The 25092-nt window shown below is 42.4% G+C and overlaps 1 protein-coding gene across 1 annotated transcript; it reads right to left on the bottom strand.

Annotated features, from left to right (window-relative positions):
* Positions 1 to 14609: 14609 nt before the first annotated feature.
* On the bottom strand, positions 14610 to 19574 carry LOC130680794 (zinc finger protein 337-like). The gene is made up of 5 exons (XM_057492193.1): positions 19489 to 19574; positions 18750 to 18825; positions 18281 to 18407; positions 17901 to 17996; positions 14610 to 15305 (listed from the first exon to the last, which is right to left on the bottom strand). Exons 1-5 carry the CDS (start codon positions 19557 to 19559, stop codon positions 15292 to 15294), a joined length of 384 nt encoding a protein of 127 aa, XP_057348176.1. The 5' UTR covers positions 19560 to 19574; the 3' UTR covers positions 14610 to 15291.
* Between the last annotated feature and the right edge of the window lie 5518 nt (positions 19575 to 25092).

The following is a 25092-nucleotide window of genomic DNA, read 5'->3' as shown; positions in this document are numbered from 1 at the left end:
GCCAACAGAAACATGAAAAGATGCTCCACATCGCTAATTATCAGAGAAATGCAAATTAAAACTACAATGAGGTATCACCTCACACCAGTAAGGATGGCTGCCATCCAAAAGACAAACAACAACAAATGTTGGCGAGGCTGTGGAGAGAGGGGAACCCTCCTACACTGCTGGTGGGAATGTAAACTAGTTCAACCATTGTGGAAAGCAGTATGGAGTTTCATCAAAATGCTCAAAACAGACTTACCATTTGACCCAGGAATTCCACTCCTAGGAATTTACCCTAAGAACGCAGCAATGAAGTTTGAGAAAGACCAATGCACCCCTATGTTTATCGCAGCACTATTTACAATAGCCAAGAATTGGAAACAACCTAAATGTCCATCTATAGATGAATGGATAAAGAAGATGTGGTACATATACACAATGGAATACTACTCAGCCATAAGAAGAGGGCAAGTCCTACCATTTGCAGCAACATGGATGGAGCTGGAGGGTATTATGCTCAGTGAAATAAGCCAAGCGGAGAAAGAGAAATACCAAATTATTTCACTCATCTGTGGAGTATAAGAACAAAGGAAAAACTGAAGGAACCAAACAGCAGCGGAATCACAGAACCCAAGAATGGACTAACAGGTACCAAAGGGAAAGGGAGTGGGGAGGATGGGTGGGTAGGGAGGGATAAGAGGGGGTAGGAAGAAGGGGGGTATTAAGATTAGCATGCATGGGGGGGTGGGAGAAAGGGGAGGGCTGAACAACACAGAGAAGACAAGTAGTGATTCTACAACATTTAGCTATGCTGATGGATAGTGACTGTATAGGGGTTTATAGCGGGGACCTGGTATAGGGGAGAGCCTAGTAAAGATAATATTCTTCATGTAAGTGTAGATTAAAGATAACAAAAAAAAAAGAAAGAAAAGGGGGATTACTCCATGATAGGATAAAACTAAGTGTAAATCAACGATTAATGCATGCTTTAAATATCCTTAACTTTGATCACTTAAAGGGTGTCAGATGATCGGCTATGGAAGTACAATTTTCTGATAATATTCCTTTCTTTTAAAAAAAAATAAAAGAAAAGCAGTTCCTGTGTGGTGACCTCCAATGAGTTCTACACAATTGTATAAAGGGCAGATCAAAGTGTGGGCAAAGAGTCTGTTTGTGTTTATACAGAGGATCAAAGCCTAATTGGGCTACCCAGAAAATGAACTAAGATACAATATGAAGAAGAACTTCCAACATCAGCACTCTCTGTAAGAGACATACCAGAAGATGATCATCAAAAAACCTCAACAAAGATCCAGTTATAGCTGCATTCATCCCACCGGTTCCTGGACTTGCCATTTGAATGAAGAAGGAGATATCTAAGCTGGCCTGTGCATACAGTAAAACAACAAATTTGACTGGATCTACACTGTTGGAGCTCAACCAAGAATTAGGAGAAGTGCAAGTTGTAGCACTCCAAAATCTTACAACTACAGACTATCTACTGTTAAAAGAACATATGGGATGTGAACAGTTCCCAGGAATGGGCTGTCTTAATTTGTCTGATTTCTCTCAGACTGTTCAAGTACAGTTGGACTATATCCATCATATCATAGACAAATTTTCACAAATGCCTAGGGTGCCTAACTGGTTTTCTTGGCCTCACTGAAGATGGCTGGCAATTATAGATCTGCTTTGGTTATGTAACTGTATTCCTATTATGTTAATGTGTGTGTGTAATTTAATTAGTACAGTTTAAAACCTATACATGCTTAAATTACTCTACAAGAAGATATGTCAAAGAAATAATCAATCTTCCCATGTTTCCTTCCGTCTGCTACCTCTATAGCTTTTCTTCTTCCTTCCTAATTACAACCCTTAAATAGAATTCGTGCCTCATATAGAATTTACTGAGTATCATAATTCCTCCAACTGGTGAGATACCTCAAGACAAATGCTCAAATGCTGGGCATAGAAGCCACAGGGCATAAATCTGCAAAGAAGTAAAAAGCTAACCTTTTCAAATATGGCTTCTCTGTCACTTACCAACTTTACATCTCCCTGTATGGCCCCGGAAGATGACTGGTTAGCCAGAGATGGGTAAGATTCCTCAAGGGAGGAACAACCTAAGACAGGCACAGTCGCAGGGGGGCCATCAGGTGAGAAATTGGGGATCCACAGAGGTGAGGCTTAGAACCTCTCCCCCCATTTTGAGCAAAATCTCCTGCATACGTGGATGTTTTATTGCCCTTGTCTAGCTTGGATTAACACATAGTCTACAGGCACACACCTGATCATCTACATTTGCTCTCTTACAACACTAAACTAAGTTTTCTACCTTTATCTTACATCTACCTACCACTTCAGCATTTTATTAAAAAATAATAATAATAATAAAGGGAGAAATGTGGGATCCACATATAAATCAAGAATAAAAATCAATCCAATATTCATATTTGACCTGTTTGTTTATAGTTCATGTGTGATCAAAACCGAAAGTTTCTGAGATGACTGCCCTTGCACTGTTCACCATGTAAGAACTTATTCACTATGTAAGAATTTGTTCACCATGTAAGAACTTGTTCATTATACTTTAGAAGATTGGAGACTGTTGAGAATTAGACTTGGGGTTGATGAATGATTGTGCATTGAGTCCCCTATACAGAATTTTATTGTTGTTAACAACCATTTGATCAATAAATATAAGATATGCCCTCTAAAAAAAAAAAAAAAGATAAGAAAAAATAGTATACACATGGAAATAATAATACTGTATATCAACTATACTTCAATCGAAAGCAAAGTAGATACTATATAATTCCATTTATATACTACTCTAGAATACACAAACTAGGTTATAGTGACAGGCCACAGATCAGCATCTGTTTTGGGAGGGGAAGGTGGGCAGGAAAAAGTACAAAGGAGTGTGAAGGATGCTGGGGTGGGGTGACAGACATGTTTCTATCTTGATGCATGATGGTTTTATGGGTGTACTGAAATAACAAAACATCAAATTGTACTTAAAATGTGTTGTTTATTGTATGTTCATTAAATTTTAATAAAGCTGTTTCTTAAAAACACACACACACACACACAAAATTTCTAGTAAGGTCGAACCTCTGTCATTTTGCTGTTTGTTTTCTATATGCTTTACAGATTTTTCTCAGTTGCTACCTTGCCATATTCTTTTGTGTTTAGTTGATTTTGTTTTGAAATGTTTAAACTGCTATATCATTTCCATTTGTTTTATTCTATGCTATTTTCTTGGTGGTTACCTTGTAGATTACAATTAACACCCTATAATTACAACTAATTTGAATTTATACCAATGTAAGTTCAGTAGTACACAAAAATTCTGCTCTTTTACAGCTTTGTTGCCAGCACTTTCAGTTTTGACACTATAAAATTACACCTTTATTCACTGTGTGCCCAAAAATATAAACTAATAATATTTTGGAATACAATAATTGCTTAAATTCCATAGAAAAGAAAATGTGGATGTATAAGCCAAAATGACAATGACACTAGTTTTGAAATTAGTAATTTGTAATGTATTTGCCTTTTAAATCATGTAGAAAGCAAAAAGTTACAAACTGTTACCTTATTACTAGCTTTTACAACTGCCCTTGTATTTCCCTTTGTTGAGACCTTTACATTCTCATATGGCTTCCAGTTTGTATTAGTATCCTTTCATTTCTCCCTGTGGGACTCCCTTGAGCATTTCTTGCAGGGCAGGTCTGGTAGTAACTAAATTGTTCATCTGGGAGTGACTGTATTTCTCCCTCCCTTTTGAAGGACACTTTTGCCAGATACAAGATCCTCGGTTAACAGGTTTTTATTTTCCTTATAGAGCTATGGAGACATGGGCCCACTGCCCTCTGGCCTCCGGAATTTCTGATGAGAAATCTGGTGATCAACTTACTGAGGATCCCTTGTATGATGAGTTGCTTCTCTTGATTTTTCAACATTCTCCCTTAGCCTTTTGAAGTTTGATGTTATTGTCTTCAGGTGAGTCTCTTTGAGTCAATCTTGTTCTTTGTGCTTCTGAAATGTGTATATTCATGTCTTCACCAAACTTTGATTGTTTTCAACTACTGTTTCTTCAAACATTCTCTCCTCACTCCTTCCTGGGTCTCTTGCAGGGCTTATGTTCGTCCACTTCATGGTGTCATGCAGGTCCCTCAGGTGTTTTTACATTTCTTCAGTATTCTCTTCCTGTTCCTCTGATTCATTTATATTATCTTAAATTCAAGTTCATGAATTCTTTGTCTGCTCAAATTGTCTTTGAATCCCTTCAGTGAATTTATTGTTGCAGCTAGTGTATTTTTAGCTGCAGAACTTCATTTTCTTTTTTATTTAGGTTTTCCATCTCTTTAATATTTCCATTTTGCCCATGCATTTTCTTGACTTCCTTAACCTCCTTAGTTCTTTGAACTCCTATAAGACAATTGCTCGAGTCTTTGTGTCGCACACCTGCCATCAGAAACAGATTTTTTGTCTTTGAATGAGTCATACATTCCTGGTGCTTTGTATGCCTTATAGTTTCTGTAGAAAACTGGATGTTTGAATCTAATAATTTGTTTTCTGTGGAAATCAATTCTCTGCCTTCACCAGGGCTTAGTGTTTTTGGTAATGCTTTTATTTTTCTAATTGCTGAAGGCTGTGTCAATGACAAGGATGATCCTGGGTTGCAAATGTAAAATCTCCCCTTATTTTTCTGCCAGAGCCTATCCTTTGGCTGTGTGGTCACTGCCCAGTTTTCTCTGTGTATGCAATTTCTTTTGAATTTTCCAGTCTTTAATGAAGCACCAAGGGGGAAATGAGAGAAATGGAGGAACAGAGTGTTCTGGCCCTTGAAGTCTCCAGGAAATCTCTTCTGCTGGACAGGGTTGGGCTTGCAGCCAAAGGGGAGGAGCAACAATGACCACCCACCTCTCTGTCTGGGCCTATCTGACCAGAAGCAGCGGTCCGCATTCAGAGCCCAGATCCCTGAGACCTGGACTCACCCTTTCTTCCCACTCTGGCTCCCACAAGTTGTGTGCAAGCTGCCCCAGGAGCGCATGGCTGCGGCCCTGGGGCTGGGAGGCTGCCAGTGTGCAAGGAGCTGAAAGGGATAGAAACTAACCCCAGGTTACCTTCCTAGGCTTTCCTTGGAAGTTGCAAGGCTTCAGTAGCCTCCAGAGTCCAAAATATTTGCATTATGCAGGTTCTGCCAGTCTACGTGTTGTATCGTTGGGAGACAGATTCTGGTGGCTTCCTGTTTTGTCATCTTTCCAGAATGTTATAATCAAGTTTTCTTTTTGTTCCCAGCAAATTATTCTTCTATTCTTTCTTTTTATTAAAGTATCATTGATATACAATATTATGATGCTTTCGATTACACAAAACATTAGATCAACACCACCCATGTTGTTAAGCCCTTATGCCCTCCACTGCATCAGCGTCCCTCACATGGTAAAATGTTACAGGGTCATTAACTGTATTCTCCCTGCTGTAGTACTGACAATGTGACCAACCTATATAATCAAGTTTTCTTTAATACAAAGCTTAAATTTAAAATTGAAACAGAAAAGATTAATTTCCTGTCATACATTTTCTTCATATCTATGCAATTAAGGGTGTCCATTTAAAAAGAAAAACGAAAAAGGAGAATATTAACAAGGAAAATGCAAAGGGGATTAAAAAACGAGATAAACATTCATGTGCATTGTGAACACTTTCATACTTCTTAAACTAAAATTAAAGTTACTTATTTGCCTCGATGCTTTTGTCAGGACACCACTAAACCTGTAAGTTATTCCTGAATGTCAACTGTTGCAAAGTACAAAATAATTGATACAATTCAGTGTCATCATCAAATACAGTAACTGTAAATATGTTTTACTGTATATTGAACACATTGTGAGTCAGTAACAATATTAAGGAAATTTGTAACATCTTGTAATAACAATAACAGCATACAATTCAACTTTTTGTACTGAGTGATGTTTGAACAATTTTTGTAGTTTTTCCACTATATCTTGCTTTGCTTTCCTTATTAATATCTGTATAAGTATCAGCTTTTAAAATAGGATGAGTTTTAATAATGTCAGTACAAATCCATTTTTTAAAAGAAATTGAATACGTTTGTCTTTTGGAAAATGATTATTGATATTTCCTATATAGTTGGCAAAGGCTGTTTGCCAGCTGTCATTCAATTTCCAGTTGTCAGCTATTTGGGTGTTAGTAAGCGGAACAACAATTTGGGAAGGGTCTTGTGCAATCAAGGCATGCAATCGTATGTGCCCATGAATAGTTAACCGGCAAAGTTTATCTATATATGTAAATAACTTTTTTATGTGTTATGTGGTAAAAATATCCATTTAAAATTTTTTCACTTTTGCTATAAAATACCAGTAGGGGAATGCTCAGAAGGGAAGACTATAACAACATCATATTGTGTATCAATACGATCCAAATAACTATTTCTCATACGTTCTTCTATCCATTCTAATTCTTGTTCAGCTTGAGGTTGCAATTGTCTAAGACTATTTAACTCAGAATTCCCAGTTAAAGTATTAAATAAATGCTGGAGTGAATAGGTTGGAATTCCTAATGAAGGGCAAAGCCAATTAATATCACCTAAGAGCTTTTGAAAATCATTGAGTCCTGAGACTATCCCTCCAAATTTGAATTTTTGTGGAAGAATTTTTGTTCTTTCAATTATACTTCCTAAATAGTTCTATGAAATACTATCCTGTACCTTGTCAGAAGCAATAATAAGACCATAAGTTTCTAATTCTGTAACAGCTTGCTCATAGAGGGTTTGCAAGGTGGGCAAATTTTAATGAGCAATGAAAATATCCATATAATGAATAATTAAGGAATCAGGAAAATTTCTCCTTAATTTTTCTGAAGGTTGATTAACAAAATATTGGCATAATGTAGGGCTTTTTAACATTTCTTGAGGGAAAACTTTCTATTGATATCTAGCAGTAGATTTGTAATTACTGGGAGATGGAACAGTAAGAGCAAAATTTTCACAATCAGAGGGCTGTAATGGAATGGTGAAAAAGCAATCTTTTAAATCAATTATTTTAATATTCCAATTGAAGGGAATCATACTGGGTTGTGGCAGTACAGGTTGTAGAGGACCCATAGGTTGAATAACAGCGTTTGTTTTTTAAAAATTATCAGCATTCTCCATTTTCCTGATTTTTTTCTTAGTAACAAAAATAGGATAATTCAATGGACTAACGGATTCTTCTATATGTCCAGCAGACAGCTGTTCAAGAATTAATTGCTCTGTTTGAAGCTTCTCTTTTGTTAAAGGTCACTGTTCTGGCTAACATATCCCAGTCACAGGGGATTAAGGGGTATTCCTGTGCTAATCCTTGTAACAGTCCTACAACATAATTAGATTGCATTCCATACATAGTCATTGTAAGATAAATTTTAGCCAAAATAAGCAGGCGAAGAGAGGCAACAAAGGGCCAGGTAGTTTATTTGAATCCCACTCCCAGGTGATGTTCCACCGTCTGGGTACTACAGGCCAGGGAAGTCACACCTGGTCAGGGAGGTGGGGGCTTATAAGGGAATAGGAGGGGGAGGAGTGGGCAAGCTATCCTAGGGGGCGTGGAGAGGTATGATTGGCTAAAGGTGACATAATAGACAACTAGAAACTTTTTTTCCTTCCAAGAGGGAGGAGGCTGACATCCGGATCTTAGTTGGCACATCAGAAGGATGGAATTCGGGAAGAGCTGTCCCCTTTCTGTATAAGGCATGGACCTTGGGGTCTGGTCTGTTCTCCCCCTATGGCATCTCTGTTCTGTTTGCATGTCCTTGTTTTTCCTTCCTCCAGGCTAACAGTCACTACTTGTTGCAAGTCCTTTATAACTTTAAAAGATAAGGGAGTGTATTCAAATTGTTGATATTCTTGAGGATATTAGTCATTAGCAGGCATTTGTTGTACAGTGACAGAAAACATAGAAGCTGAAATAGGCAGTGAGAAAGCATCAATATCCCCCTCTCTTCTTGTATTTAAGATGGATTGAGCTATTACTGAAACTTGAGGAATGGGAAGTTAACTGAGGTGGAATATCATGATATGAAGGTAAAGGAGGGGCTGTAGGAACAAGCTCCCTTTCTTTATTAGCAAAAGTCTTTACTGGATAAATGTGCTTATCATCTTCCTTAACTAGAGGAGATTCAACTCTATTTTTCAAAGGATTTAATGTTGAAATCAGTGATTCTGGTAATGTTAAGGTAGCGATTTTTCAATACAGTGTTTAGAATCATTACTTAAAGGTGGAGTTCCTGTAAGCAGCTACATTTTCTATCCCTTTTTAGTTCTGTTTCAGAATACTTTTATCTGATTCCTCCTCAGGAAATGATGATTCAATATGTAAAGTTCCTAGACTTTCATATCCACCTGCAGGAGATTTTTGAGAATGAGGACACTCCCCCAGTATTTTCTGGGTCTCCTTTTATCTTCATTTTCATCAACTTCAGCATTGACCGCTCTCACAGATTCTTCAGATTCAGAGTGTAAAGTTTCCAGGACTAAACTAATTAAATTACAGAGACCAGACAGACAAGGGAATTTGCTCCCCCTGTTGATGAGCTCAGCAGAGAGCTCTCAAATCCTGTCTCCAGAATTTTAAATTCAATACAGCTTTCCCTTGTGGATTAAACCGATAACAATGCTTATTAACCAAATCAAATAACTCTATCATAGTTGATTTTTCGACTTTAACCCCGGAGCCTTTAAGTAAAGTATGTAATAAAACAGATTATTGTTTTTGGGCGGGCTGGGAATTTCCCATGACTGTGCAAAAATAATTCCAAAAGTTTCGCTTACCTCAGAGCATGCAATTCCTTTCCCGTTCTGACCGGCCTGAAGTCAATTGAAGCCTGTCACTATTGAGCCCCACGTTGGGGGCCAGATGTTGCCTTGCAGTCGCGGACCGTGAAAATGAGAAACCAAGTCAGAATGAGGTTTAATGCAGAGGGCTTAGACTTCCTTGGGGCCTAAGCAACGAGTCAGTGTGCCACCGCGTCTTTATTAGGTTGCAGGAAGCAGTAAAACAACCATTAATGATTGAATAATGAATCAACCAACTGCGAACTAGGTGTTTTTTATATTCCTATTGTTAAGTCAAGTCATCCGGTTAGTGAGTTGCATAGCATGTTCCTTGCCTGGGTTTGCCGCAGGATCACAGGAACCATTTGCAACTCGTTGCACAGTCAGAGCTCACACCCGACTCCAGGAATTAACACTTTGTATTTTCTATTAGTTTGCTTTCAGCAATTAATCAAACTTAAGCAGTGAACATAGTGTTCTTTTCTCTTAGATTAGTTTTTGTTACAAATCAAGCTTAAGCAGAACCTAAACTACAGCAAAGTTCACTGCTGGGGTGTCTACAGTCAGATCATTCCTGCAAGTTGTAATATTTTTATTTTAGCTTTAAGCAAAGAATTATTTCAATGTTTGTCTTAAAATCTTCAGATGAAGATTTGTTGTAACTGTTTATTTCTGCTTTCTGCATTCTATGTATTCTATGATTTCCACTTTTTAAATGCAAGTGTACTTTCAATCAAGAACCTGATGAGGACTTTTGAATTTTCATATTCATTTTAAAGAAAAGTGTATTATCTAAAGGCATGTGGGTGTGTAAACAAGACAATGCTTGGCTTAAAGCAAAAAAAAGGGTATTGCAATATACAGGAAAGAATTGAAATTGAGATAATAATGAACAAATTTAGTGGTATTTGTTCCAAACACAAATGTGGTTCAATCCAAACACAAAGAGGAAAATCAGTTTAATTTCAAAGTAAGCTTGAAAACAAAGATTCAAAGAAACTTTACTGAGAAAATAGACAAAGACATAAGTTTGCAGAGAGGACAAACTAAATCAATGACCAAGAAAACACAAAAGTTTTCTGATTAAAATTTTTTAATGATCCCAACTTGATACCTGGAATAAATGTCTGGCCATGTCATTTAATTATTTTTATATATTGCTGGACATTTGGTACTAATAGGAGTTTCATGACTATGTTCATAAGATGTATTGTTCTGTAGTTCCCTTTTTAATGTCCTTCTCTTCTTTGGGTAGTAACACTGTAATCAGAGAAGGGGTTAAGAAGTGTTCCCTCTACTTCTATTTTCTAGAGGACATTGTAGAAAATTGGCTTAATTCCTTCTTTAAATATTTTACAGAATTCACCAGTGAAACCATTTCATTCCGGTGCCTTCTCTTTTGGGAGGTTAATTATTGTTTCTTTACCAGATATGATCCTGATGGGACCCATATCTTTTTGTATGAGCCTCCATAGGCAGTGGCTTTCAATCATTTGGTGCATTTCATCTAATAGATCAGATCTGTGGCCAGAGTTGTACAGAATATTCTTTTATTAGCATTTTCATAAACACAGGATCAATAGTGATGGCTCATCTTTTAATTTTTGATATTAGGAACCTGTCTTTTCTTTTGGTTTATTAACCTAATGGTTAATCAATTTCCTTGATATTTTCTAAACAACAGCTTTTAGTTTCCCCAATATCCTCTATCAGTTTCCCGTTTTCAGTTTCACTAACCTCTACTCCAGTGTTCATTCTGTTGTTCTGCTTTTTTATAGTGCTCTTTTTAGTTTTATATGATAGATTATTTGATTCCCTCAATATGTGCATCACTGGAATAAATGTCTTACAATGCTTTCACTGCATTTCACAAATTTCAACAAAATGTTTCATTCATGTGGTTCAAAACACTTGAAAAATATTTTCCCCTGGGAATTCATCTTCAACCCATCAGTCATGCAGAAGTGCATTTTTAAATTTCCAAGTATTTTGGTATACTGATGTATGTTATTGAATGCTAGTTTCATTTGATCACAAAGCAAACTCTTTATGTGGGCATTAGCTTCCTGGGGCCACCGTAACACATTACCACAGACTGGGGGGCTTGAACAAGAGTTGAGTTCCTCACAGCTGTGAAAACCAGAATTCCAGGACTAATATGTCAGCAGGGTTAATTTCTTCTGAGGCCCCTTTGGTCTGTGGGTGGCTGTGTTCTGCTGCCTTCACATAATCTCTCTGTGCTTATGTCATACTTTCTCGTTTGTAAGGACAGCAGTCCTATTGGGTTAGGGCCCAACCTACTGACTTCATTTACACTTGGCTACTTCTTTATACACCCTGTCTGCACATGCAGTCACATTCTGACTTACTGGGGATCACGATGTCAACATATGAAGTTGGGTTGGGGAGACACACAGTTCAGCCCAAAGCAATGTCTCTTCTTTTAAACACATGCTGGTGGGTTTTATTGCACAGAATGGTGTCTACCTTGGTGATTATTTCAGATGTGCATGAGAAAATGTGTATTGATGCCGTGGGATGATTCTGTAAATGTCAGATCCAATAGCATCGTAAGTGATTTTCTACTCAGTTGAAATCTGTCCTAGTTTTCTGCCTTCTGGATATTTCAGTTACTGATAGAGTGCTGCTTAAGTGGCCACCTCTTACAGTAAGCATGTCTATTTCTCTTTGCAGTCCTATCAGGTTTTCCTTCATGTATTTTTGGGCTCTGTTATGTAGGAGAGAGACCACATTTCCCCAGGAGCCAGGTTAATTCCCTCCCCTTCCCTGGCATCTGATTCTCAAACCTGGACTTCTTGTCTCAGAATCTGCTATAAACATTCAGGACAACAGAGACTTATTTTTCCTCGTGGATCGGGAACATCTCCAAGTTCAAGTCTCGATAGCCCTGCGGACCAACCCCCTTGGCCTCCATGATGCATCTGTGAGCAGGGTCACAGGCTCAACTGTAGCTTTGTAAAGCAGCAGTTACTGGATTAAAAAGGAACACAAACACAAGCAGACCCTGAGGTGCAGACACTCAGGTCAGTGCCACTTCATCCTTCCACTAAGGAAGCCCCTTAAGGGAAAATCTGCAGTAATTGCTACTTATACATGTGTAGTAGGGGGTTCCTGAAGTTTCCATGGTACTTGGATGGGGAGGTGAGAGGTGAACAGATTTCTACTGCATATGTTGGCTTCTAACCAAAGCTTTGGCCACACTGTACACACAAGTATTTCCCCGCTGAGTGGAATCTCTGTTGTCCCCAGATGTGATTATGGCTCATCTTTCTCACCCTGCAGCACACACAGGCTCTTTTTTCCATCTGTGCACTGGGGCCTTACCCACACTCCCTTCACACAAAAGGCTTCTCCCCTGAGTGTGTCTTCTGATGTGTCTGGAGATTTGACTTACGCCGAAAACCTCGCCCACAATAACTACACACAAAAGGATCCTCCCCTGAGTGTTTCCACTGGTGGTAGATCAGGGATGATTTACGGATAAAGTCTTAACCACACTCCTTGCACACAAAAGGCTTCTCCCCTGAATGTTTCCTCAGGTGGTAGGTCAGAGATGATTTTTGGAAATAGCCTCGTCCACACTCCTTGCACACAAAAGGCTTCTCCCCTGTATGTTTCTTCATGTGGTAAGTAACAGATGATTTATGGAAAAAACCCTGCCCACACTCCTTGCACACAAAAGGCTTCTCCCCTGAGTGTCTCCTCAGGTGGGAGGTAAGAGATGATTTCCAGAGAAAACCTTGCCCACAGTCCTTGCACACAAAAGGTTTATTCCCTGAGTGTTTCCTCAGGTGGGAGGTAAGAGATGACTTCTTGAAGAAGCTTTGTCCACACTCCCTGCAAACAAAAGCCTTCTCACCTGAGTGTGTCTTCAGATGATTTAGGAGACATGACTTCAGGCTGAAATTTAGCCCACAGCACCTGCACACAAATGGCTCTGCCCTTGAGTGTTTACTCTGATGGCTTACGAGAATGGACTTCCACCTAAAATGCTGCCCACAATACGTACACACAAAAGGCTTCTCTCCTGAGTGTTTATACTGGTGGTAGACCACAGATGATTTATGGGAAAAGCGTTGCCCACACTCCTTGCACAGAAAAGGTTTCTCTCCTGTGTGTGTCCTCTGGTGGTAGTTCAGGTTTGATTTTCGGGTAAAGCCATGCCCACACACCTTGCACACAAAAGGCTTCTCTCCTGAGTGTGTCTTCCAATGGCGTATCAGGGAATATTTTTGACAAAATCCTTGCTTGCACACCTTGCACACAAAAGGCATCTCCCCTGAGTGTTTCCACTGGTGGGACTTCAGGGTTGACTTATGGACAAAACCTTGCCCACACTCCTTGCACACAAAAGGCTTCTCCCCTGTGTGTTTCCACTGGTGGGACATCAGGGCTGATTTATGGATAAACCTTTCCCCACACTGCTTGCACACAAAAGGCTTCCCCCCTGACAGTGTCCTCCAATGGCGTATAAGGGCTGATTTCAGGAAAAATCCTTGCCCACACTCCTTGCACACAAAAGGCTTCTCTGGTGAGTGTCTCTTCTGGTGGGAGATTAGGGTTGATTTATGCAAAAATCGTTTCCCACACTCATTGCACACAAAAGGCTTCTCTCCTGAGTGTTTCAACTGGTGAGAAATCAGGGATGATTTTCGGGTAAAGCCTTTCCCACACTCGTTGCACACAAAAGGCTTCTCCCCTGAGTGTGTCCACGAATGGGTTTTCAGGGCTGATTTTTGGGTATACCTTTTCCCACACTCATTGCACACAAAAGGCTTCTCCTCAGACTGTGTCCCCTGATGTGTTATGAGGTTCAAATTGTTGCTGAAGTCTGCCCCACCCTCTCTGCACATGTATGGAGTCTCTCCTGGGTGTGTCTTCTGGTGCAACAATAGTGCTGACTTATCAGTAAAGTCCTGTCCACACTCCCTGCATGTTAAAAGATTCTGTCTATAATGTACTTCTCTGTGTTCGAGTAGCTTTGTCTTCTGGCTAAAGCCTTGCCCACACTCTGCAGATATGAACACTTCACACCCTGAATTTTCTCTTCCTTTTAATACTTTGCCTGTTTCTTTAGGATTTCCCCTCTGGGCTTGGCAGCCGTCTATTTCCACCACTGTGTTCCTTTGGTCCAGACTTACTGCCTGTGTGCGGTGTGGGCTGGAAGTTATCCCAGAAATCTGACTCCCCCTCCTCAACAAGGTCTGGGAGTTTTCTTCTCTCTCTTGAACCTCAGCCCTATCACACTGGTAGCTCTGATGTGAGAGTTCTTCCTGCTCTTGCTCCTGGTGTTCCAGGCCCAGACTCCTCGGCTGTGCATAATTTGTTGCACACATCTGAGCAGAATGGTCATGAATCGTGTGCCTGATGAGGATGCGCTGACTGCAGGCCAGGGGGTGGCATGCAGAGAGATGCATTTCTGGCTTTGCTTCTGCTGGAGAGAATAAGTGCCCCATCAGGATGGTCACAGGTGAGGCAGCCTGGGCCACCACCAACTCCCACAAGGTTCCCCTCCCAGGCCCTGCTCTTCCATCTAGTTGGAAGCTTGTATGTTCTCTTGGAGAGAAGAATGTACACACTACAGAAGGATTTTCTCAAGTCTGCTTCTAAACTTCAGCTAGAGCATCAACAGTTACAAATGCTACTGAGCCTCAGGAGGGAGATCTTCCTGTGTGTGACAACACGGATGGCCCTGAAGTCATCATGCTGACTCACGGAAGACAGACAAATCCCGCACGACAGCACCTGTATGTGGGATCTGAGAAACAGAAACAGAAACAGACGGACAGGCAAGGAATCTGAAGGACACCAAGGGTGGGGGCGGGGCTGGGCGCAGGCAAAACAGGGTGAGGGGATGAAGCTGCGCAAACTTCCAGCTGAACATAACTAAGTCACGGGAAGTAGTGTACAGCACAGGGAAGATGATGTAATTAATTTGTGAGGTCATACATGGCAACTAGTCTCAGCATGGGGATCATTTTCTAAAGCATAAAAATAATCAATGACTGTGGACTGAAATGAATCACACCTGAAAACAGGATATTCTATGTCAATGACACTTAGATAAAATAATACATCAGATGTCACCGTTGTACATAATCCAGTGGCTCCCCAACATATGGACTGCATCTTTGCATGGATTGCGGGGCCCTATACCCCACTTCCTGCTCAGACCTCAGTTGCTTCCACTTTGAGTCCCTCACTCCAGCTGACACTGACTGAGGTTGGTCCTGTCCTTTGAATAAAGCTCCTTCCTGACTGGGCAGAAGGAACACTAAATACAGCCATTCAAATGTGCTTGGCTTAGTGGTTTTGTTAGTCTGAGCTCTGCTCAAAGGTCACTTCATCAGAGAGGGCTCTACTGTCTATCCTGTGTGACTGCTTCATCCACTCCAGCCCACTGTCCCAACACCATCTCCATGTGCTTTTCCAGGAGTAGTATCTTCTCAGCACTTCTTTCCTGAAATCACAAAGGCGGTTAGGGGTGCTGTCCATGTTCTAGCCACCTACCACCATTGCATGTAAGTAAGAGGGAGGGATTGGATAGGCTCCTTCAGTGCTGTATTCCCAGTCTGAGAACGGAGGTTGGTGTGGAATAAAAAGTGAAATGATGACTCACGAATGAGTATATTCTTATTCTATTCATGAATAACTACATGCTTATATTTTGAACTGAAGAATTAAGAGGGCGGACAACAGTTACCTTTGCTGAGAGAGGTGGGAAATTAACTTGAGGACACTTGCTTTTTATTCCATACGCTCCTCAGCATTAAGTGCCAATATTAAAAAATAATATATACACACAAAAATGAATACAATAACCCCTGTAGAAAGGAAATAGTTACATTGGCTATTTTGGCTATAGGAAAACAAAACATTCAAGTGCAGAAAGGAAAACCTGCAGTAAAAGGAGAAACTCCACGTTGACTGAATGCACTCCTGGTGCTTCTGGCCACCAGGATGCTGACATTCCCAGGGAATCACCTGGCACCTCTCACTTGTGTGACTGTCTGAGTGCTTGCATGTCATCCAGAGGGCTTCCTGTTGCTCTGAGTGGCTTCTGACCATTCAGAGGATGTAGCCCTGGCTGCATCTACCAACCCCAAGAAGTAAGGGGATACCTTTTGGCAGCCTCAGTTCCACACCACCTGGGAGAGCCCAGCTTCCAGAGCCCACTGAGCTGGGTTTGAGCCCCTACCAGGGCCCTCCTCTATCAGTTACAGGCCTGCCATGGACTTGCTTTTGTCTAAGAATCCTGTAGTCAAAATATGAATGCTGGTGTCACACTTCAATACTCACACTCTGAGAAGCTGGTGGCAGAAGGAAACCCTCTCCTTAAAATTCACTGACAGGTAAATCGAGCAACTGCTTTTTGGTGGGGAAGGAGTTCTTATGGCCAGGAAAGTACAGAACAAGGAATGAGAAAGATGTCCACAGTCTGAATGAGCTCCCTGCATGCAGACCACAGGGCAGGGGCAAGTCAACAATGTGATGGTGTTGGCAGAGAAGGCCCAGTAGGATTCCACTCACACCAAAGTCCAGAACTGGCCAACTGCTGTGCACTAAGAACCACAGCAGCAGTGGCCATGGGGCATGGGAAGGCGGGGAAATAAGTGGGAAGAGGCCTGAGGGGATGTACTGGGGAAGTGCAGGGCTCCATTCACACAGGTGCACACATGTGAGAACACACTGCCTGTCACTGCAGGTCTGCACATGTCATGGTATTTGGACTCTACCTACAAAGACAAACACACAAATATCTGAATACTCATTTGATGGACTTCCATGCATAAGGGCTCATGGGTTAGAGGAAATGGTGTCTGAAACTCCCTTTGACAGCACCAGATATAAAATGGGGTCCTGGATAATGAGAGGAAAGCTCAGATGGGTAAATTTGTTATCAAGAATATAGAGCAAAATGCTCAGTGTTGAATCCAGGAAGTTATAAAAATTCCAGACTCTGGCAGAAAGTATTTTGGGATGTAAACAAAAGACATACAGGGAGGGATTAAAGATGGCAGCGTGAGAGGTGAGACAGAGAACTCCTCCAAGAAACCACATATAATATGAAAATATAGTTAATACATCTAATCGTAAAAGAGCAACAGGAAAGAAGGTGGCGCCAGACTGCACACACCTGGAGAAAAGAACAGACCTCATGGAACAAGGTAACGTACCAAAGCCTTGACCCGGTGAGATCCAATCCCTTACCCCACCCCAGTTCACTGTTGGGACGAAGAGAAAAAGAGCAGGGAGGGGGTGGAGGCCTGGGGCTGCTGAACACCAAGCTGAGATCTGCTCTGGGAGCACAAACCTACATTGCAAAGTGCTCTGGAGAGTAGTGGTGTTGGAAAGCTAAGAGAGGCAGAACACTTGGAGAGACTAAAATTCCAGATGTTTGTGGAAAAGAGGAATCCACATCTGGCTGCTGTGGGACAAAGAAAAGACAGCAGGTCTGGAAGGCTTCCTAGCAGCGAGAGGGCTGGTGAAGGGGTGGGGACTGCCTGGAGCTTGTTGCTCGGGAAAAGTCATAGGAGGACAAAGTTGTCTGGATGCACTCCGCCCAGCAGGTTGGGAACTTTCAGGACTGACAGGCACTCCATCCCTGACTGGCTACTCAACTCTGAGGTGTCCCACTGTGACATGCACCATGATGCACCTTCATCCTGGGCTGCTGGCACTGGACTGCAAACCAGCAATCTCTGCCCTGGTATAAAGCCAGTCAGAGGAAGGCCCCACCTACGGCAGCTATGAATGCAAAGCACAAAGGCTTACACTTGTGTGTTCGGCGCACTGGTTTTGACAGTTGAGACAGGCACTGCAGAAAGGCAGAAGGAAACAGCCATTCCTCCCCCCAGGCACTAATGCTGCTCCCCATGAACACCGAAATCACTCCAGGGGCTGAACAGATACAGAGAGTAGAGTTTCTGGGCACTAGAGGATGGCACATACAAATATGAAATGTCAGAGGAGCCTGGTTCCAGCCACTACCTCTGAGGAACCACCCCCACCCTGCAAGGACGAAGGCCAGTGTCCACCCGGAGGCTCCCCTCACCTGGCCGGGGGCCTTGCCGGTGTCTCCTCTCTTCCCTCCAGGGCTCTTCCTCTACCTCCAGCCACGTGATGAGGTTTGGTTTAGAACAGGAAATTCCTGCTTAGTGGGAAAAAGGAGCAGGTCACTCTTGGCTATAGGCTGGGAGGGCTATCTGCAGGACCCAGACTGGGGGCAGAAGACTGGGGTGGTGGGATGGAGCTGGGAACCATGCATTCCAGGCTGTGTGGGTGCTAGCAGGCTGGGGATCCAGCACTCACAGAGGTACAGAGACCCCACCCATCTCTAGGGGAGCAGGAAGCTGAGCACCTGCTTCTCAGTGGGACCCCAGGGAGAGTAAGGTTCAAAGGGGACAAAACACCCTGAGGGGAGCCCCCGCTCACCCAGCGACTCCAGGTGGCTGAAGTTCTCCAGCATCACGTGTCTGTACAGGGTCCTCTGCGCAGGGCTCAGCAGCTTCCATTCCTTCTGCGTGAAATCCACAGCCACATCCTCAAACGTCACAAAAGCCTGCAACACAAACCCAGGCCTGCTCACCAGGAGGCTGTGAGCCACAGCCTGGCCATGTGCGGGCACGGGGCATGGATCCGTCCCCCAGCTTTGCAGGCGACCACCGGGTGCCAGACCTTCCACACTGCAGGCGGTGGTTCCCAGGGGCAGCCTGAGACGGACAGTATGCCTGCCCTCCTCCCCAGCCCGAGGACCTGCCTCATCCCGCAGGGGCTGATCAGGCAGGTCACCGCCCCAGGATGGCTGCTGCCTTGGCCCTGTACCAACGAGGCAGCCACCAGGGCAAGTGAAGGGATGGGTCCATCCTGTGATGGCAATGATGGGACATCTGGTAAGTCTCACCTCTCTGCTGGACTTCCAGGGTCCCAGAGCCGCCATCCTGCTCTCCATGGAGAAGGGAACCCCTCGGAGGGCTGCTCTGCGGGGAGGGAAGAGAGTAGGAGGGTGCCTGTGTGCTCCTGCCTCATGTGACGCAGGGCTGACCCTCGCACTGGTGGGCAGTCATGGACACCAGCACGGCCACCTCCAGGGACCTGACAAGGGCAGAGGGAGCCAGGCTACCTGCTGGCACAGTTCCACGCTGGGACCTGGGCATGAGGCTTCTGCGCCATGGGAGCTGAGGATTTCTTACCATGCTGAGTGAGTGGGAGACGGCCTTGGGACCCCCCAGGGGAACTCCTGCCTCTCAGGTCAGGGCCCAGAGCTCCAGGGGACCTCATGACGGCTCTAGTGCCTCTCCCAGCCTCAGGCTCCATGTGCTTAAGTAACCACAGGGCGCAGACCGGAGGCCACTGGTACATGGTGTTGGCAGGATGCACAGCATGCTGCTAACCTCATGCTGAAGCCCAGGGGAGATGTGGGCTGGCTAACGTGGGGGGCCCCTGGTATAGAAGCAATATCCCACCCCAGGGTAACCATAGCCAGCCAGTTCACCCCCAGAACCCCTCCATTTGGGGGGTGTGACAACCCGTGTCTGCAGAGCTGCTGGCAGGTCACACAGTGGAGGCCTCGGGGGTTTCTGATCAGAGGTGAACGGGCAGAGGCTTCCCCCCAGGACTGCTTCTCACAGCGCCTGGCCTACCTCCACCCCTCATACACCCAAGGTCGGGGGCCAAGCCTGGGGCCCAGCTGAGAAATCAGGATTGGAACCATTTCCAGTATCTGAACGCACCATCAGCACAGGAGGCGGGTGAGCTGTGGTGAACAAGAAGCCCTAAGACACAGAGTCGGCCTCACGTGCGGAAACCGCTACTATCTGGGTCCTGGTGCAGCAAAGCACCTGTGGGCACTTTACCAGGAGTCGGTGTGATCCAAACACGAGCTGGACGGAAGGTGACACTGAAGAGTCATTAAACAATGTGGCACACATGGTGTTATTACAACTGGGCAAAAGGACCACAGAGGTTCATCATACTGTTGTTTCACAATTTGTATTTTAAAAAATAACAGAGGTGAAGCGAAGATGGTGGCGTGAGTAGAGCAGCAGAAATCTCCTCCCAAAACCATATATATTTTAGAAAATACAACAAATATAACTATCCCTAAAAGAGAACCCAGAAGATACAGGACAACATCAAGGCTACATCTACACCTGTCAGAACCCAGTGATTCACAAAGGGGGTAAGATACAAGCCGGAGCCCAGCGGGACCCAAGTGTGCCTCACCCCAGCTTCCAGTGGGAGGAGAGGAGTCGGAGCGGGAGGGAGAGGGAGCCCAGCACTGCTAAACACCCAGCCCCAGCCATCTGCACTGGAAGCACAAACGCACAGTGCGTGGGGTGCTGGATACTAGGGAAACGGAACAAGTAAAACCTGCTAGTGGGTCTCCACAGCCAGTGCCCCTGGGACAAAGAAAATGGGTGCTTTTTGAAAGTCTTAAAGGGACAGGGACCCACAGCTGTACGGAAGCGTCCCAGCACACTCAGCCCAGCAGCTGGGAATCCCAGGGAGCACTGGGCGCCCTAACCCCCTGGGTCGCAGTGCAGCTCAGAGGCCCCTCACGGCAATAAAGAGCCTCCCACCCAGTCTTCCTCTGGTACGGCTCCACCATAGTGGAGCAACGGCCTGAGGCTGGCCATGCTCACAGCAGCAGGGCAAAGCTTCTTTCACAGTGGCCAGGCAAGAGTCAGAGACTCTGTTTGCGTGCAGCTGCCCAGCACAAGCTGCTACAGGTCACCATTCTCCCAGGAGAGGAAGGCCACGAACCAGCAAGAAGGGATGTTCTCCCAGCGGACACATGCACCAGCTCCCCACAACTATCTCTATCGCCATGAAAAGGCAGAAGAATTTGATCCAGACCAAAATAACAGAGACAACCTCTGAGAAGAAGCTTGGAGAGACAGACCTAACAAATCTTCCTGAAAAAGGATACAAAATAAAGGTTATAACCATGCTGATGGAGCTTCAGAGAAAAATACAAGAGCTAATGGAGAAAGTAGGGAGGGAGACTACAGAAATAAACAATCTATGAAAGGATTTATAAGCAGAATGGATGAGATGCAAGAGGCCATTGATGGGATAGAAACCAGAGAAGAGGGAACACACAGAAGCTGATGCAGAGAGAGAGAAAAGGATCTCCAGAAATGAAAAAATATTAAGAGAACTGTGTGACCAATCCAAACAGAACAATATCCACATTATAGGGGTACCAGAAGAAGAAGAGAGAGAAAAAGGGACAGAAAGTGTATTTGAAGAAATAATTGCTGAAAACTTCCCCAAACTGGGGGAGGAAATAGTTGCTCAGACTACGGAAGCACACAGAACTCCCAAAAACAAGGGACCCAAGGAGGACAACACCAAGACACATAATAATTAAAATGGCAAAGATCAAGGAAAATGACAGAGTATTAAAGGCAGCCAGAGAGAGAAAAAAGGTCACCTACAAAGGAAAACACATCAGGCTATCACCAGACTTCTCAACAGGTCAGAAGAGAATGGCATGATATATTTAATGCAATGAAACAGAAGGGCCTTGAACCAAGAACACTGTATCCAGCACAATAATCATTTAAATATGAAGGAGGGATTGAACAATTCCCAGAGAAGCAAAAGTTGACAGAATTTGCCTCCCACAAAACACCTCAACAGGGTATGTTAGAGGGACTGCTCTAGATGGAAGCACTCCTAAGACAAAATAGATGTCACCAGAAAAAATAAAATAACAGCAATGAAAGCAGAACAACCAAATACTAACTAAAGGCAAAAAATAAAATCAACTACCCACAAAAGCAGTCAAAGGAAACACAAAAGAGCACGAAATAAAACACCCAACATATAAAGAATGGAGGAGGAGGAATAAGAAGGGAGAGAAATAAAGAATCATCAGACTGTGTTTACAATAGCTCAAAAAGTGAGTTAAATTAGACAGTAAGATAGTAAAGAAGTTAACCTTGAATCTTTGGTAACCACGAATCTAAAGCCAGCAATGGGAATAAGTACATATCTTTTAATAATCACCCTAAATGTAAATGGACTGAATGCACCAATCAAAAGACACAGAATAATAGAATGGATAAAAAAGCAAGACCCATCTATATGCTGCTTACAAGAGACTCACCTCAAACACAAAGACATGCACAGATTAAAAGTCAAGGGATGGAAAAAGATATTCCATGCAAACAACAGGGAGAAAAAAGCAGGTGTTGCAATGCTAGTATCAGACAAAATAGACTTCAAAACAAAGAAAGTAACAAGAGATTAAGGACATTATATAATGATAAAGGGCTCAGTCCAACAAGAGGGCATAACCATTATAAATATACATGCACCCAACACAGGAGCACCTATAAATGTGAAACAAATACTAACAGAACTAAAGGAGGAAATAGACGGCAATGCATTTACTTTAGGAGACATCAACACACCACTCACTCCAAAGGACAGATCCACGAGACAGAAAATAATTAAGGACACAGAGGCACTGAACAACACACTAGAACAGATGGACCTAATAGACATTTATAGAACTCTACACCCAAAACAACAGGATACACATTCTTCTCAAGTGCACATGGAACATTCTCCAGAATAGACCACATACTAGGCCACAAAAAGAGCCTCAGTAAATTCAAAAGACTGAAATTCTACCAACCAACTTCTGAGACCACAAAGGTATAAAACTAGAAATAAATTGTATAAAGAAAACAAGAAGGCTCACAAACACATGGAGGCTTAACAACAGGCTCCTAAAAATCAATGGATCAATGACCAAATTAAAATAGATCAAGCAATATACGGAAACAAATGACAACAACAACACAAAGCCCCAACTTCTGTGGGATGCAGCGAAAGCAGTCTTAAGAGGAAAGTATATAGCAATCCAGGCATATTTAAAGAAGGAAGAACAATCCCACATGAATAGTCTAAAGTCACAACTATCAAAATTGGAAAAAGAAGAACTAATGAGGCGTAAAGTCAGCAGAAGGAGGGACAAAATAAAGATCAGAGAAGAAATAAATAAAATTGCGAAGAATAAAACAATAGAAAAAATCAATGAAACCAACAGCTGGTTCTTGGAGAAAATAAAAAAATAGATAAGCATCTAGCCAGACTTATTAAGAGAAAAAGAGAGTCAACACACATCAACAGAATCAGAAACGAGAAAGGAAAAAACACGAAGGACCCCACAGAAATAGAAAGAATTATTAGAGAACACTATGAAAACCTATATGATAACAAGCTGGAAAACCTAGGAGGAATGGACAACTTCCTAGAAAAATACAACCTTCCAAGACTGACTGAGGAAGAAACACTAAATCTAAACAGAGCAATTACCAGTAACGAAATTGAAGGAGTAATCAAAAAACTACCCAAGAGCAAAACCCCTGGGCCAGATGGATTTACCCTGCAGTTTTATCAGACTTTCAGAGAAGACATAATACCCACTCTCCTTAAAGTTTTCCAAAAAATAGAAGAGGAGGGAATACTCCCAAACTCTTTCTATGAAGCAAGCATCACCCTATTACCAAAACCAGGCAAAGACTCCACATAAAAAGAAAATTACAGACCAATATCCCTGATGAATGTAGATGCAAAAATACTCAACGAAATATTAGCAAACCAAATGAAAAATATACCAAGAGGACCATACATCATGACCAAGTGGAATTCATCTCAGGGATGCAAGGATAGTACAACATTCGAAAATCCATCAACATCTTCCACCACATAAATAAAAAGAAGGACAAAAATCATATGACCAGCTCCACAGATGCTGAAAAAGCATTCGACAAAATTCAACATCCATTCATGATAAAAACTCTCAACAAAATGGGTATAGGGGGCAAGTACCTCAACATAATAAAGTCCATATATGATAAGCCCACAGCCAACATCATACTGAACAGTGAGAAGCTGAAAGCTTTTCCTCTGAGATTGGGAACAAGACAGGGATGCCCACTCTCCCCACTGTTATTCAACATAGTACTGGAGGTCCTAGCCATAGCAATTAGACAAAACAAAGAAATACAAGGAATCCAGATCAGTAAAGAAGAGGTCAAACTGTCACTATTTGCAGATGACATGATATGGTACATAAAAAACCCTAAAGACTCCACTCCAAAATTACTGGAACTGATAAGGAATTCAGCGAAGTTACAGGATACAAAATTAATACACAGAAATCTGTGGCTTTCCTATACACTAACAATGAATTAACAGAAAGAGAAACCAGGAAAACAATTCTATTCACAACTGCATCAAAAAGAATAAAATATCTAAGAATAAACCTAACCAAGGAAGTGAAAAACCTATACCCTGAAAACTACAAGACACTCTTAAGAGAAATTAAAGAGGACACTAACAAATGGAAACTCATCCCATGCTCTTGGCTAGGAAGAATTAAAATTGTCAAAATGGCCATCCTGCCCAAAGCAATCTACAGAGTCAATGCAATCCCTATTAAATTACCAACAGCATTCTTCAACAAACTGGAGCAAATAGTTCAAAAATTCATATGGAACCACCAAAGACTCCGAATAGCCAAAGCAATCCTGAGAAGGAAGAATAAAGTGGGTGTGGGGGGATCTCGCTCCCCAACTTCAAGCTCTACTACAAAGCCACAGTAATCAAGACAATTTGGTGCTGGCACAGGAACAGACCCACAGACCAGTGGAACAGAACAGAGACTCCAGACATTAACCCAAACATATATATGTGGTCAATTAATATACGAGAAAGAGCCATGGATATACAATGGGGAAATGACAGCCTCTGAAACAGCTGTTGTTGGCAAAACTGGCAGCTACATGTAAGAGAATGAAACTGGATCATTGTCTAACCCCATACACAAAAGTAAATTTGAAATGGATCAAAGACCTGAATGTAAGTCATGAAACCATAAAACTGTTGGAAAAAAACATAGGCAAAAATCTCTTGGACATAAACATGAGTGACTTCTTCATGAATATATGCCCCTGGGCAAGGGAAACAAAAGCAAAAATGAACAAGTGGGACTATATCAAGCTGAAAAGCTTCTGTACTGCAAAGGACACCATCAACAGAACAAAAAGACATCCTATAGTATGGGAGAATATATTCATAAATGACAGATCTGATAAAGGGATGACATCCAAAATATATAAAGAGCTCATGCACCTCAACAAACAAAAAGCAAATAATCCAATTAAAAAATGGGTATAGGAGCTGAACAGCCATTTCTCTAAAGAAGAAATTCAGATGGTCAACCG

Source organism: Manis pentadactyla, chromosome 14, assembly GCF_030020395.1.
Source record: "Manis pentadactyla isolate mManPen7 chromosome 14, mManPen7.hap1, whole genome shotgun sequence".
Lineage (NCBI taxonomy): Eukaryota > Metazoa > Chordata > Mammalia > Pholidota > Manidae > Manis > Manis pentadactyla.
Note: the sequence above shows the minus strand (reverse complement) of the source record. Positions and strands in the feature narration are given on the sequence as shown.